General features: G+C 40.0%; 1 protein-coding gene across 1 annotated transcript; it reads left to right on the forward strand.

The window, feature by feature from the left end:
* The first annotated feature begins 290 nt into the window (after positions 1-290).
* Positions 291-3321, forward strand: MLNR (motilin receptor). The gene is made up of 2 exons (XM_015812397.2): positions 291-1101; positions 3038-3321. The coding sequence occupies exons 1-2, from the start codon at positions 291-293 to the stop codon at positions 3319-3321; spliced, it is 1095 nt and encodes a 364-aa protein (XP_015667883.2).
* Positions 3322-17038: the final 13717 nt, after the last annotated feature.

Consider the following 17038-nt stretch of genomic DNA (forward strand, 5'->3'; position numbering starts at 1 on the left):
ATCTTTTAGTAACCATGGGTATCCCATCAGACTGGGATTGGAACATTGGCACTTCATTTCACTGCACAGGCAAAGGGGCATCAACTCCAGGGATTTTGCTGAAAGCTGCAGTACAAAGTGAGACCAAGTGAGACCAAGAGAGGAAAGAAAGAAAGGACAGGACAGAAAAAGCTACAGGAGCACACGTCAGATCAAGCAAGACCAAGGAAAGCAGGAACCTATTTCTGATGCCTTAGAAGGGAATTCACATCTTGTGTCAAGAGATGCTCCAAATGTTCTGTAATAGCAGCATGGGGACCAGTTGCAGTGCTGCCTGCAACATGGGTTTGACCAACAACAGCAGTCTAGCTGTGTGTCAAGAACAGGATAATGAAATCTGGGCCCTTCCACCCTGCAACAAGTATCTCTGCCCACTGCTGCCCATATGCATTCTCATCCCAGTGACAGCTGTTTGCTTGGTCTTGCTGGTGCTGGGTATAGGGGGCAATGTCTTGACTGTGATTGTGACAAGCTGCTCCCAAGAGCTACACAACACTACCAGTCTATATCTGGGCAGTTTGGCTGTCTCTGACCTGTTGATGCTCCTCCTGGGTCTACCCTTGGATCTGTACCGTTTGTGGCGCTCCCAGCCATGGGTGCTGGGAACTGTGCTGTGTCGTGTGTGGCACTGGTCAACTGAGGCGTGTGCCTACTGTTCCATCCTGCATCTGACAGCCCTGACAGCTGAGCGCTATCTGGCTATTTGCTTCCCACTGCGGGCTAAAGTCCTGGTGACCCAACAGCGGGTAAAAGCCCTACTGATAGTGCTCTGGGCTGTGGCACTACTCTCTGCTGTACCTTACCTGTTCCTTGTGGGAGTCCAACAGGCTGGTAACTTTTCCAATGATGATGATTTCAGCCGTGAATGTGGCCCTACTTTGCATGCCCAACAGACAGGGCTGTTGGAGACTATGCTCTGGATCACCACTAGCTACTTCATCCTTCCCTTCTTCTGTCTTTACATTCTCCATGGCTTGATTGCTAGAGAGCTTCTTCGTGTTGGCAAAGCACATCTTGGTTTGGCTTCATACAGGAACCATCAGCAAACAGTGCGCATGTTGGGTAAGTAAGTAAAGGATATCTTAAAATGGGGGAGGAAACATTATCTTAGTGCTCCAATGTCTTGTCCATTCTTTATCTTTATCAAAGAAACTCCCTCAGCCCCATTATTCAGAATTAGGAAACCTTTGGATTCACAACAAATTTCTATTGTTAGGGACTCTGTAACAGGTTGACAATTTAAAACCCTCCAAAATCTACTATATCACTTATCAGTTCCATCCAGAACTGATGGAAACCCCAAATTCCTGGTGTATAATAAACAACTATGAAGATGCAATGTGGAGTCCAAAAACACTGAATGAAGATGATCTAGTTCCAAGTATTATCCAGGGTTATCCTACAGAATGTCTAGCTAATCCTTCTGGCATCTAATGAATGTAAACAAGTAATCAGGGTTGCGTAGCCTGGAGAACTGCATGGGACTCCAGCCTCAGAGATTTTTTTTGTAAATAAGGATCAACCCCTATCCTGAAGAAAATTTTGTTGCTCATACCCTCAAATGCAGACTTCTGTGGGGATGTAATACTTCCTCAGAATCTCAGAACACATAAAGCTTAGGGCTCATGGGAATATTTCAGTTTTCAAAGTATGGGAGGTCCCAGAGCCAATTCTGTTGAATGAGAGAGAACTCATACCTTTGTCATTATCTATAAATATTGAAGTTGAGCATGGGGACCAAGCAAATATCCAGGTGATACTTCTAGTCTCATAAACTACAGCATGTGGCCAAAATCATTCCCATTGTTCTTCAATACCATTCTTCTCTAGACAGCTCTAGATTCAGTCCCCCCCTCAGTCAGTCTCTGAGTTCCATACGCTTCATGGTTATATTTCCATGTAATAGATTTTCCTGCTCCTTCTCTGTAGCCCTATCTGGAAATGTGATTTATGTCCAATTGTTTATATATCCAGTAGTCAGTACAAAGTAGCCAGCAACTTTAAGTCCTTTAGTTTATTTATTTATTCATTTGATTTATATGACTGTCCATCTCACTCAAATGACTCTGAAAGCATACAAGAATTAATCTCCCCACCCCCCAGACACATCATATAATCCCTGGCATCTTAAGATAAACAATGACCCCACTCATGCAGAAAAAGCACATCAAGAGTAGAACTGATCTAATCTTCTGATTCAAATACTTGGGGAAACAGCCATGTTTTCAATGCCCTACAAAAGGCTAACAGGGTTGGGCTATCCAAATTTTCCATGGGATTCTGTTCCATAGGGCAGACATTGCCACTGATAGCATATTCTCTCTGCTAGATCTGGTGGCTGAGCAGAAATCACGGGGAAAAGGTGGTCCCACAAGTTGTCTGGCCCTATGCTGTGGAAGGTTGTATAGGAAATTACTAGTATCTCTCTCTCTCTCTCTCTCTCTCTCTCTCTCTCTCTCTCTCTCTCTCTCTCTCTCTCACACACACACACACACACACACACACACACACACATCTTAACTGCCATTCTTCATCTAGATAGTAAAGACTGTGGTATATTATCCCAAATTGGTTTCCTAGACTTAGCCTGGTGAGAGGTATAGAGTCTTTTATTGTATATATTGGAAGACCTCTAGGAATCAATGGCATGTTTGACTGTTTGTTGTTATCACCCGAGATCAGGAAGGGCAATATTAGAAAGAACATGGAGCCATGAGCAGGGTGTGGATTTAAGGCTTCCAGATTTTATTCTCACCGTGGGTATAATGATATGCTCATATATTCTCATCACGTGGGTGTAATGAGACATGCCAAAATCTGCATGTGGCACATGCATTTTCTAAATGTTCTTCAAGACGACCCCTATGTACAGTACATGACAGTGATCCAAATAGTGATCCTAAAGCAAGCGTTCTTGGTCCAATAATGGGCGCAATTCATAACTGCACCAGGTCAACAGCCAATCTTATTTCCTTCTTTTCTTTCTTCGTACTTGCAGTTATCCTGGTTCTGGCATTCCTCATTTGCTGGCTGCCCTTTCATGTTGGCCGGATCATATATATCAACCCAAACAACACCAGGATGATGATCTTCTCTCAGTATTTTAATGTTTTTGCGTTGCAGCTTTTCTACTTGAGTGCTACAATCAACCCAATCCTTTACAATCTTGTCTCAAAGAAATACAGGGCAGCATTGTACAAGTTGCTGGTAACCAAAAAGCGACCAGAACGGGCTTCAACTATTACTAGGGAGACAGCTGGCTACCTAGAGATTACTGGATAATTTAAAAATGAAATGATTCCCAAGACCCTTTCTCCCATTGCTTTCACTGATTGCTTTTTGGCAAATGTGTGAAATGAAGGGCAGATCATAGTTAATGCTTCCAGGCATAGCTCTTTGAATTGTAAGACTGGGCTGGTGCTGGTAAAACCAAAACTATCACTAGGGCTATTTGGACAAGCAGAGAAAGATGCTCTCTCCTTCCTGTGTATAGTATAATTACCACCTGGTCTTTCCAGCAAACTAATGCTTGTAAACCAGTAATAGAAGCCACAAACTGATTTTGATTGGCAGGCAAGGACTTTCCTACAGTTTGCCAGCTCTGCAAAAATGGGTTAGGGTTAGGGTTAGGCAGTTCGAGTTTGGTCACTGGTGATGAAGGCAGGCTTGACCGTTTAAAAGCTCTGTCAGCTTAGCAACACTATGGGATAGCCCATCATTTGACATTTTAGATACAAAAGATCCAATTTTCAATTCTCTAACACAGTTCTAGCAAATTTTAAAAGATTTACCTGCAGCCTCTTGAGGGTTGCTGTACTGCAGCTGGGACTAGAGACCTATGAGCTGGACAAAAAGCCTGATTATAAGAATAGCAGCCTATATTTTTGATTAGCTTATAGTATGCTTATACATTTCCTATTAGATTAGAAAGTAATGCTTTTGGTCAGCATCTTTGTAGCTGGGTTTTCAATTTGCCACAGTTCAAAAGACAAGATCTAGTTAACTGGATCAGATAGAATAACAAAAACAATAAAACAAATGTGGAATGGAAGGTAAGGATTATGATTAAATCAGACTATATGTTCATTTATTTTAGCTCTCCATGTGCTTCCCTCACATTGATACCAATCAGCTGATACAATTTTAATTATAATTCTGTCTGACTAGGGGAACTATGAGAAAACCTGGAGGTTTTATGATAATAATTATGAGATGTTTGATTCTCATCTAGACAAAAATAGTAAAACTATATCCTACCCTGACGCAATTAAGGTCACAGTTGTAGGGCCCTGACACAAGAATGTTAAAACAAGTTGAGTTCACCCAACTCTACAAAAATAAATTACATCTATATTTTCCTTTTAACAAAAAGTGAGTACGGTATTTCATAAATTATAGGGTACAAGAAGTTTCTGTTCCCTTTAGCAGAGGTAGCAGTGTGTCTCTCCAGTGGAAGGCTGATGGCTTCAAGAATACAATACATCAGAGGTCCCCAACCTTTTGGGCACCAGGGACTAGTTCCATGGAGAGAGGTTTTTCCACAGACCGGAGAGGGCGTGGTTTTGTGTGCTGCCTGCAACCCGCGGATGGGGCTTTCCTTGTTTGTACGGACTGGTTGCTGGCATGCTGCAGCCCGGTACTGGTCCACGGGTTGGGGACCCCTGCAATATACATGTTTAAGGGCTACATTGTGAAGTTCACAGAAGATAAGAAGCTGAAATATGACAGGTAGATCTTGAAGAAAAGGTGAATGAAGTCTGGTTCTATTTCTTTTGGTACTTTCTTTGCCTGGGATCCCATTCTCTCTAAGGATCTGTTTATTTCTCTTTATCTTCCTCCTACAGCAGCAGCCAGGGAAGAGTCTGATGGACCTTAGCAAAGTTTTTAGCTGCTTATTTCAAAGGGCTTCTTTGGATTAGGACAAAGCTTGTTTCTTGCTGGTTGCCAACTTTTCCAGATAAGGAAGAAATATATATATCCCTAATAGCTTTAAAAATGTGTAATGCATATTTGTGTAATGTATATAAATTCCTCAAACCCTGGGATAAGTATAAAACAGCTGTTTATTGTTAACAGCAGTAAAAACAATAAAAGCAACTATTTATAAAACAAATAAAATCGACTGTCTTAGCTTTCGCTGATCCACTATCAGCGTCATCAGAGTAAGTATTAGGGGTGGGGAGTTTGCTTATAAACCTAATTGGCTTCGCCCTCTACCCATTGATTGTGTAATGGGCCCGCCTGTTTTAACTAACTGTAGTTGTTCCTTGGGATACACAGCCTAGAATGGGCACGGGAGGGGGAGGATTGGAGGATGGATCGGCAGCAATATCACATGGCTAGGTGCAGGAAAGGTGGGCGGGGAAGATAGAAAAAGGAGGAGAGGGACTCCCAGAACTGACACACATGCCAGGGGATGAGACACAGCGAGGGGAGGTAGGACTGACCGTAGTGGGTAAAACAGAATGGGCAAGGAAAAGACCAACGGGAAGAAAGAGGGCGATGGGACCAAAATGTGGACAAGGAGATGCGGGACAACTAGAACAACTATGGTTAGTTAGAACAGGCGGGCCCATTACACGATCAATGGGTAGAAGGTGGAGCCAATTAGGTTTATAAGCAAACTCCCCACCCCTAATGCTTACTCTGATGATGCTGACAGTGGATCAGCGAAAGCTAACACAGTCGATTTTGTTTGTTTTATAAATAGTTGCTTTTATTGTTTTTACTGCTGTCAACAATAAATAGCTGTTTTATGCTTATCCCAGAGTTCGAGGATTTTATACCGTTACACACACACACACACACACACACACACACACACAATTGTTTTCATCTCAGAGAATAAGAAATAAAAGATAAAACAGGATGACCTCATCTAAAACCTGTCTAGAAATCAGATGACCATTACAAGACAGTAAACTCATGGCACCCTTTGGATTTTTGCAACCCAGCTATACAGGTTGTCATCGAACTATGACTGAAATTGTGACCAGAGTTGTAAGTTGAGATGCCCACATTAGCAGACTTGATTTTATGACCATTTTAACAGCAATCATTGTGAATCATGCAGTTGTAAGTATGAACCCATTCTCCTGAATGAGCATTTTTGCCAGAAACCAGCAAAAAAATTTGCAAATCACAGTCAGGTGACTGCAGGGTGCTGCCGTAAGTCATAAATGTGAGCCAGTTGAAATACAGTCATGTGACTATGGGGAAGGTGGCATAATAATTTACAACTACTCTTCTGAGGATCTTGTAAAATTGAACAGTCATTAAACTTCTGGTTGCAAGTTGGGGATTGCCTGTAGTAGCTCTAAATCAAGGGGGAAAAGGTTGAACATGCCAAATTGAAGGTTTTTTAAAAATTCCCTTTGTTGAGAGTTTAATTGCAGGTGGAAATTCATGCATGTCATACTACAAAATGTGCTGGCAATTCTTGGTTTAAATGGCATTGTTAAAAGTTTTTCATCAATTCTGATCTCAAAATAATAAATGTTTGAGAGTAAACATAAAACAATTTGGTAAGAGTACATCACACATTGAAAAAAGAACAAACATGTCATGATCCTTTCATGTGAGGTATCATATCTCTAAATAAAACTGTCTACTGCCATTATTAAATAAAAACCATAATCTAATTACTGCTTTATTTTCCAAAAGGGTCACTGCTATTTTTAACCATTACATAAAGATAAATAAAAGCTAAAAGCTATTTCTTGTTTCAGCTAAGCAAATGTCTTAAACGTGATGACTTAAAGTAGGCTCTCCCCTGCTGCAAAGAAGCATTCAGAACATAGGTTATATTTGTATATTATTCCTGAATTTGTAATCAGATTTTAAACTAATTTTATTAAAGTCTTAAAGTGGAATATATGAAATAGCAGTATAAAATGTGCCTTTTTGTCTCAACATGCTATAGGCAGCAAATATTTGTGTATTTTCCTTTATATGCTCATTGTTTCAGATCTATACCTGTTCTTTGCATAAATGTAAGCTTGATCTACAGAAAATAAACAAAGTATTCAAAACCCAATAAAAAATCTAAACATCAGGATGTTTTTTAAATTGCTATTGATTATTTCTCTTTGTGGGATCTTGCTAATTTCTATACCTCAACCTGTCACAGCAAATGAATTTGGAATGGGACACACTATTTGCCCTAAGGAAGGTGTGCTTTATGTTTTCTTTAAATAGACTTATCTAGACAGCTAACAGCCGGTGTTATCTGGCTGCTTTGCTAAAAAAAAATATCAAATCTATTGCTTCTGTGTACATTTCAACAAGTTGCTTAATACAACAAATATTTCACTTTGTATTTCAAGGCTTCTCAGTTTCCTGCCAGCTGCTCTGCTATTGTAATTGGTCAAAATACTTGAAGAGATTAAAACTCACAAGCTATTTGTCATTTCCTTGACCAATTTGCTCATTACTCCTGTCCAAAATGTACTAATTCTTTATTTAAGTTGTATTATTTCCATGGTCATAGCTAAAAGAAAAATCTCCAGAAAGAAAAAAAAAACGTGGTATAGATATTTTAAAGCTACTGTAAATAAAATGTCACATCTTCTACAGTGAAAAGAACCCTATTGTCTCCGTTCCGACTTTCTATCAAATTATGGAGTCCTGACTGTTGGTGTGGAGGGCTCCTTAACCAAAATGATTGGCCAAATTCCCTGACTTTGCTGCTCTTCTTCCCTCTGAATGTCATTAGTTGATGGGAAACCAACTGTCCAACTTCAGCTTCAGTTTTACTGTACCATCAGAATGTCCCTAATGGTAATTTCCATATAGCTGCTGAAACCTTTCCTTATTACATGAACAACAAGAATATTTTATTAGAGGAAGGACAATTGGATTTTTATTAATTCATAATTTGAGAGTGGGACTTGTGATTGACTCAAAGATCACTCAAATATTAGGGGCAGCCAAAACAAACATGAATTAAATGATGTTCTCTGCAAGAACTAGAAGCATAAACATCAATATTTATAAATGTAATACATTCATTTTTGTACCTTTGAGTCGATCCTAACTCCTGGCGACTACCTGAACAAGTCCCTGCACCTTTCTTGACAACATTTTGGAAGGACTTTGTTATTGCTTCTTCTGAGAGGGGGATAACCAAATCACTCACTTGTGTGCACTGCTGGTGTGAAATCGGTGTGTGTGTGTGTATGTGTTTGTGTGATTGGGTCAATCAGAGAATGGCCATATGTTTCAGTTCTCCCCATGAAAGAGCATGCTCTCATTTTTGTTTAACAAAGAGTAGAGGAGAAAAAAAAGCCTACAATGACACAATTGGTGTTTGCGCCATGCTGAAACAATTGAGGGAGTTTTTAGTTAGATCCATTCCTTTCTATCTTTTTTGATTGGGGGGAAGGGGCAGAGAGATTAAGGAGGCAGTTCTAAAGAAGTCTGTTTCCACACAGCCTCTGCATGTTTTTTTCTGTGCTGAAAGCAGGAAGGGGAGATTATCCCTGGCGTAAAAAATCTGCAAGGTGGAATTAGTTTAATGTTGTGCAAACAGAGGCAAAACATATGTTATGCCTATATGAGTTGTCATTTACGTTTTCCCCAAAGATACATTTGCCTTCAATAATTACAATTTCTCTGCTTGCATTTCATGATTTATAACTATGCATAGCATATTACACTCAAAGAAACAGCTTCCAAGTCTGTAATACATAATTTCTGAACTGGCCCATGTATAAGGGGGTGCAAACATTTACATGCCTATCATCTTTCAAAGATATCCATCATCTCTCCTACATTTCAGTAAATAATCAGTTGTACTCAGATTCCTGAGTTCTGTGAAATGGTTCTCAGCACATTTCCAGCACAGACTGGGCAGTTTTCAGGCCTGTACATAAAGATACACACAGACACACATTTTGCCAATAGCTACTTTGTGTAAGCAAACTATCAAGAAATATGCAGCAATGTGAAGACTATGGAGAGGAGAGGAGAGGAGAGGGGAGGGGAGGGGAGGGGAGAAGAGTGTGGTCTGGTAGTAAGCCTAGAAACCAGGAAATTGTGAGTTCTAGTTCTGCCTTAGGAATGAAAGCTGCCTGGGTGACCTTGGCCCAGTCACTCTCTCACCCCAACACATCTCACAAGGTTGTTATTGTGAGGAAAATAGAAGGAGGAAGTATTATATATGTTTTCTGCCTTGAGTTACTTCTAAAGTAATAAAGGTGGGATAAAAATCAAATTAATAAAATAAAATATAAAACAAAACAAAGACATTCAAATGCTGTGACGTGTTTGTAATTACAAAGATCAGAATGACATAAGTCATGGTGTTCCCTGTGACACTCCATGGAAGCGAAAGTTGGACTTTGAAGAAGCAGGAAAAGTATTGATGCATTTGAACTTAGTGTTGGAAAAGACTCCTGGGAACACTGTAGACAACCAAGAAAACACTCTGAGTCTAAGGGATCATCAGACAAATAACTCAGAATTCTCATTCAAGGTGCAAATGACCAGATAAGCAGACTCAAATTATCCTACTTGGACACATTATGCAAAGATCCAGCTCTCTGGAAAAAGGCTTTAATGTTGGGAAAGGTAGAAGGAAAGAGAAGAAGAGGTCATTTACAGTGGTGATGAGTGTACCATTGGGAGATTTGAAAGAACAGTTTGGGGACAGATCATCATGGAGAAAATAGGTCTATGTGGTTGCTAAGAATCGAAAAAGAATTGATGGCACATAATCATCAGCACTTTGTGTAGATAATGAGCAGGACCTGCATAGTATTTCATTTCTGTCTCAACTTGATATTTCCTATCCTTTGCCCCAGCCAGGGCACATATCTAAATGATGTCAAAGAAGATATTGTTTGGGAATATGCAGGGGTGTGAGCACAGCACCACTTTAAAACCACCATGCCTTTTGTAAGGTCTTCTGTGAAAAGGCTGAGAAAAGTTGTGGCTCAGTCGACTTGTTAATGCAGCCGTTTAATGTGACTATCTGTAAACACCTTTGCCCTATCTGATAACTAGACTGCAGTCCGCAAAAGATTTGACCATAGTGCTTTTTTGAGTTCCCTGGTATTTCTGCTAAAAAACTAAAACTACAGAAATGTCCATCCAATCTCCTCTTGGTTTCATTAAATGGCGTGGGGGAAACATCATCACATTCACTCCCTTGCAATGGTTGCTATTATTATTAATGTGCAATACTTTTATATTTCCAACATTCATTTGAAATACCTTTATACATTCTTGACAACTTATGTGGTGTTAAATAACAACGATACATCATCTTATAGAAATTTTCTTTTAAATTATAATTTAGTGTAAATTTTAAACCTTTCATCCACATATTCTCCCACTGTTCAAGCATTACATTATGTCCAAAAATAAATAAAAATAAAACCAGAAACTTTCCTTTTGGGTTTAATGGGAAAAGTCTTGGGGGGGAAAAATGGAACTTTCATGCTACATATGTGGACGGCAGCAAGATTACTTTATGCACAAAAATGGAAGGACACTTTGATTCCCACAATGGATGAATCGCTGCAAAATCTGATGGAGTTAGCAGAGATGGCTAAACTGACCACTTTGATTTAAAGCAGTGGTTCTCAACCTTTTTAATGCCGCGACCCCAAACCGGTCGTAAGTCGAAGACTAAACCGGTTGTAAGTCGAGGATTAAACCGGTCGTAAGTCGAGGACTACCCAACCGGTCGTAAGTCGAGGACTTTCCCTGCCCGGGAGCACCACACATGCGTGGTTCCGCCCCCTGCGCCGGCCGAGGCGTAGCTGGCAAGTGGCAGAGACGGAGCAGGCCAACCACCAACTGGCCCAGCCCAAGGGAGGTAAGGCACCCGCCGGAAAAGGGAAAAAAATGGTGGACAGCGTTGCTTGGCGACCCCCGTGAAATGGTTGATCAACCCCAAATGGGGTCGCAACCCATAGGTTGAGAACCGCTGATTTAAAGACAAAAACACAACTACTTTTCTTTCTACTTGGAAACCGCTTCAGGACTTTGTGCTCGAGGTGGGGAAAAAAATGATACTTTGATTTTGGATTTTACTGATTACTTAGGTTTGTTGTTACAGAAATGGCTAGTTTATACTATTATGTAAAAGTAAAAAGCTGAGGTCTGATGTTATTATCTTATTCTACTGCAACAAAGGGAGTTGGAAGTCAATGCCTTTTCTCTCCCCCCCTGCTTTTCCTGCACTTTTCCCTTACCTTTTCCTTATCTTTCTTATTATTTTTTTGCATTTTTGTTTCTTATATTGTTATTATTAATAATAAAAAATTAATGTTGAATACAATTGTTGATGCTAACATAAGAGAATTTCAGACAATTGTCACAGTGGCTCAGTGAATGGCAAACATGCAAGAATCCGCTGCATTTCTGGACAATATGGAAATCTGTTCATAATTTCTGACATAGGATTCTGGAGCTGTCAATCAACTCAGGGAGCCTTGCAAGTGACCTACTTCAGAAAACAATCAATTCACACAACAGGGAAACCCAGTAATCTGAAACTACATAAACGATTAGTGAGATTGCTATATATTATACTGTAGCTGCTGAGACACCTCTTTAAATTTCAGAATTATATTCACTTTTTAAAAAACTTTTAAGGACAAGACAATATCTTCAAAGCACAATCAGAACCCCTCAAAGTCCGAGATAGTCTAACATCGCTGTCAACTCTCAAATACATTAATATATATATGAAGTCCAAATTGTTCCAAGTCATTCTTTTTTCCTTTAGTACATTAATATTGCATAGCTTGCATTTAGTTTGGTCAATTTAAAAATGTTGCTCATGTCCTTGTCTGACTTTCCTTGATAAAAATACCTAATATTTCTATAGAAACTGGCCTCAAACATCTTGTAAACCCAAATTACTTTCACAAATCTATTTGGATATAATATTGTCACTTTCAGAAGGTTGAAAGAACTGTTCATTATCATGGTAAGGTTCTTATCTTTACATTAATGAGAACAGTGGGGGATTGATAGCATTCTCTCCAGCAGTGTTTATTCTTGGCTGACTACAATAGATTCAGTCACTGCTCTACATAAGGCAGTTTATTCCTTGAGTATCTGGGGAAACACTCAAATGCTGATACCCCTTATCTGATTAATCAATAAGCTCCAGGGACATCATGAGAACCCATGAATAGGAGGGGAAATTGTGGATTGATGTATTCTTTGGTTCCTCCTTCCCCTCGCTAATCACGTCAGGCTCATGACATAATATGGGTCATAAGAATACTCAGTTATGACAGCTTAAAAGCGCAAGTGTCATGCTATTTCCTTTCTGATAAGCAATATTATACAAAGCACAGAAAGAAAGGGATAAGCTGAAGAAATTAAAAACTTATTTACATTAAATGATAACGATATCTAGCATATTGAGTTATTATAATTATTACATTTTTATCCCACCTTTCAAATAATTTGGTCAACTCAAGGCAATGAACGTACCTAATATTCCTGATACCTATTATCCCCAGTACAACAACCCTGTGAAGTGGGTTGAAATGAGAAAAAGTGACTGGCCCAACCAGTTTGCATGCTTAAGAGAAACCTAGAACTCACCATCTCCTGGTTTCTAGGCCAACATCTTCATCACTACACCAAACAGGCTCTCATAATTTAGTGAAGTATTGTTGTTTTCATCATGTTTGTATCCAACTACATTCTTTGCCTTTTCTTATTTAAACTTCTTACCTTTTTCTTTTTGAAGATCTCATGAACTCCATTCTATGAGTAGGCAGCTAATGAGTAGGCTAGCTTGGTCGCTCAGCAGCAAGACACGGTTGAAGCAGGCACAGCAGCGCCTCCATTTTCTGCATCACATGAGAAAAGTACATCTTCCTTCCCCTGTCCTTACCACTTTCTACAGAGGGATGATTGAGAGCATCCTGTCATACAGCATTACAGTCTGGTTTGGAAGCATCACTGCTTCAGACAGGAAGGCGGTGCAGAGAGTGGTGAGGATGGCATAAAAGATTATTGGTAATTCACTTCCTTCTATCCAGGACATAGCATATAAACGATGCTTGAGTAAGGTCTGCAGGATTGTCTGGGATGCTACATATCCTCTTCACAATCTTTGTTACCTTCTGGGAGGAGGCTTCATGGTATCCGAAGCAGAACATCCAGATTCATTCAGTTTTTTGTTCCATAGAGTATTAACCTTGTGAACTCTCAAGCTTCCCCTTTCTACTATGCATTCAAAATAGACAGTGATTAATATTTATATGTATATATATATATATGTATGGGTGTAGATATACATATGTACGTATGGACTGACAGGGTGCATCAAAAAACACCCAAGACATATCTCCTCCCCTATCTCTTCCCTCCCTGATACAGCTGACAAAGTGAGAGAGAGCCTGTGGCCTAGGGGTCAACACAGCTGCCTAACGTGCAAGCAGCCCAGGTTCGAATCTCAGAAGGGTATGGCTGGCTGATGAGAGTAATTAGCTCAAAATAGCTATCCCAGTCTCCCTTTAACTCTTTGTTAGCAATCCAAAAAAATTTAGCACACAAATGATGTCGCAGTAGCGACTGCTGCCTGTGGATAGCCCTAGATCAGTGATGGTGAACCTTTTAGAGACCGAGTGCCCAAACTGCAACCCAAAACCCACTTATGCATCATCGGGTGCCGGGTGGGTATGGCCCATTGGGTGGGTGTGGCCCATTGGGTGGGTGTAGCCCATTGGGTGGGCGTGGCTGCGGTGGTAACAGCAGACTGGGTGGGACTAAAAAGTTCAATCAATCAATTCCAACTTTGCAAGATCTTTTTTTTCCCCGCGAGAAGTTGAAATTGACTGATTGAACCTTTTTTTTTTTTGCACATAGTGACGGAGGCCTAAAGCGAAAAGGTTTTATAAAACCCAGCTGAAGGGCTAGGACTGGGGCGACAGCACGTGTGCCCACAGAGAGGGCTCTGAGTGCCGCCTCTGGTACCCGTGCCATAGGTTCGCCACCACTGCTATATGATATTTCTGGTCTTTTTGTTTTGCTTTTGTCTGCAGAGAATGCATATGGGATGATATTTGATATGATGATATGATATGATAACATTTTATTGTCACTTTTCTATGTACACAACGGCACACATTAAAATGAAATTCTGATGCCCTCTCTCAAAACAATACATACATACATACATACATACATGCATATATTTCCTTTGATATCTGGCTTACAGTTGAGTCTGCAGGCCAGATGTGGCAATCCAGCTCAGAACACATGTGGGCTGCAGTCTAATTGGCCTCAGGGCAAAACTCCTCTGCTGCCAATCTATTAAATGGCAGGTAGGTTTTGCCTTCCCTTCCTCTGGGCAGCCGAGAGGGAGGTACATGGGCAGGGGCAGAGAGAGAGGAGCATGCCAGAGAGAAAGAAATAAAAAGTTCTTCCTCCATCCGCATCTGACTTGCTACCCCATTTGGGAAAGGAATGGGGCAACTCCCGGCACAATTCAACAAATACAAAAATGAAATTAATTTCAATGGAAATGTGGCCAAAAATAGTAAAATAAAGTCAATTCACAAATACAAGTTACAATACTTTCGACGAACATGTGGTCACCAATAATAAAAGTACCTCAATGAAACGATTAATATAGCATTGAATTGTCCCACGGTGAGCTGTCCTATGGTGAGTAGGCCATGGCAAGTTCTCCTAGATCCTTTGAGAAATCACATCTGAGGCCCTCAAATGGAGAAATCCCTGTTTCACATAAACAGTTCAAGGCAAATCCTTGTCCAAAGCCACTGGTTAGTTTGTGGCTATAGCAAGATTTGCGATGGGGCCTTCTGGGGTCATTCTCTTTCTCTATGAAGCTGCAGAGTCTCTCTCCAACCAAAGCATTTCGGTTTTCTATCACTGCATATTATCTTTAAAGGCAATTCTGAATTACATTAAAAAAAAATTGTGTGAAAACTGCTATACTCACCAGGAATGCAACTGAAGTTATGGAGATAGAAAGTATATAAGGTACCACAGATAGGAAACTGGTTTTGGCAAGTTCATGCTTAGGAGGATGGCTCCTGATATCATGAGCCTCCAACTTTAATTGAAGAATCTCCTAAACTGATGCTATTTAACTATCAATTCAGATTATTGCAAGAGCAAAATCCTGCCATTCTGCTGAAGTTCAAATTGAGACAAATTTTGTCTGCGCTCCGTAATTATTGTTTCCAGCACAAGTTTTAATTTATTAAACTACATCCATTTCAATTTATTGCAGTAAAACAGCTTTCTCCCAACCTGTGCCCTCATGATCACTAAAAAACCCATCACCTATAGCTAACATGCCTATAGTGATGGGAACTGTAATCCAACACGTTTAAAGGCAACCATTTGGGGAAGGTTGCAGTAAACACGTAATACAAAAAAAAACATTTTTCTACCGTGTAGGAATGAAGGTAGCTGTTGACAGGATTTTTGTGCAACTTTCCAAAACTGTAATGAGTGATGTCAGTTTCAAAAGATGTAGCAATAGAAACTTCAGAAGACTTGCAGCAGAATGAAAGTCCAAGATATTGTTTTGCACATATTGCTAAGTCTGACATGAGATATACTTTATTACTTTAATTGTATGGCTCATCAAGAGCTAAAAAAGGGTGTATCAAAACAATAAAGCATGTTAGGCCTTTGGTTCAATTAATTTTAGCTAAAATCTCCGAGGCATTTTCTTAACAGATGAAAGTTCATTAACAATCCAATCTACCTTCAGCTACCTTCATCTAAGCATGACATAACAAAAATGAGGTACAGCTAAAAATGATAAATATATATTTTTCAATAACAAAAAAAAATGCCCTCAGTTTCTATGGCATAGTTAAAGGGAGTCCAATTCATTCTAGGTAAGGAGCAAAGATCTCCAATCAAAGCCCCACAGAAGAACAAAACTGAATGAAACTATTGGGCAAACACACACACATACAAATACAAACCAAACATTTTTCAGTTTCATAACACTGAACTTCCTAATCTTCCAGGAATTCTTTTTAAATTGAAAAATCTTGCCAAGAATCCTTATACAATATGGCACATTCTACAGTAGACTTTTGATTCATGTAAAACAATCTTCCTCAGCCAATCACTATGCTTTTGAGAAAGATATAATCCAAAACACCTAGAGAGCATTAGATTCAAGAAAAGCTCTCCAGGCCATCCTAATTCAGCCTGTACATTTCAAGGAAAGATCAACAAAATTTCTTCTCAAGGAATTCCTTGATTGGATCCTGGGAAATTCCAAAATATCTCGAAAAGCAGTCTGAAAATCACAGTAGAAGGTGCAGATACTACAATTCAAAATTACTATTCCAGAAGAACCTGATTTAAATTATATCAAAATGATATATTATTTGAATAAAAATAATAAAATAATAAAATAAAATAATAAAATATTATTTGAATAAAAATCTTTGCTAATATATATCAGTTAAATCACAGAACCTAGGCAGTTCTATAGTTTTTTTATGTAGAGAATAGGGGGAAAAATCAATGTTTATGATCAGGCCGGGATACAGCACGGAAACGGCATTGGTCACGCTGGTGAATGATCTCTGGAGGGCCCGGGACAGGGGTTATTCCTCTGTCCTAGTTCTTTTGGACCTCTCAGCGGCTTTTGATACCGTGGACCACGGTATCATGCTGCGGCGTCTGGGTGAGTTGGGAGTGGGAGGCACTGTCATGCGGTGGTTCTCCTTCCTCACCGACCGTACGCAGTCTGTATTGGCAGGGGGACAGAGGTCGACCCCAAGGCCCCTAACTTGTGGGGTGCCACAAGGGTCGGTCCTCTCTCCTCTTTTGTTCAATATTTATGTGAAGCCGCTGGGGGAGATCATTCGTGGCTTCGGGGTGGACTTCCATCAGTACGCTGATGATACTCAGCTGTACATTTCCACCCCAGGCCACCCCAATGATGCCCTTGACGTGATGGCCCGATGCCTGGAGGCCGTAAGGGTCTGGATGGGGAGGAACAGACTCAGGCTCAACCCTTCCA

This window comes from Protobothrops mucrosquamatus, unplaced genomic scaffold, assembly GCF_001527695.2.
Source record: "Protobothrops mucrosquamatus isolate PMUCROS unplaced genomic scaffold, P.Mucros_1.0 scaffold_60, whole genome shotgun sequence".
Taxonomy (NCBI): Eukaryota; Metazoa; Chordata; class Lepidosauria; order Squamata; family Viperidae; genus Protobothrops; species Protobothrops mucrosquamatus.

Bases quoted from the DNA above. Each gene is read 5' to 3' on its own strand.
- MLNR (XM_015812397.2), top strand. From the start codon at position 291: ATGGGGACCAGTTGCAGTGCTGCCTGCAACATGGGTTTGACCAACAAC. The intron at 1,102-3,037 runs GTAAGTAAGTAA...TCGTACTTGCAG, and splicing joins GCAAACAGTGCGCATGTTGG to TTATCCTGGTTCTGGCATTC.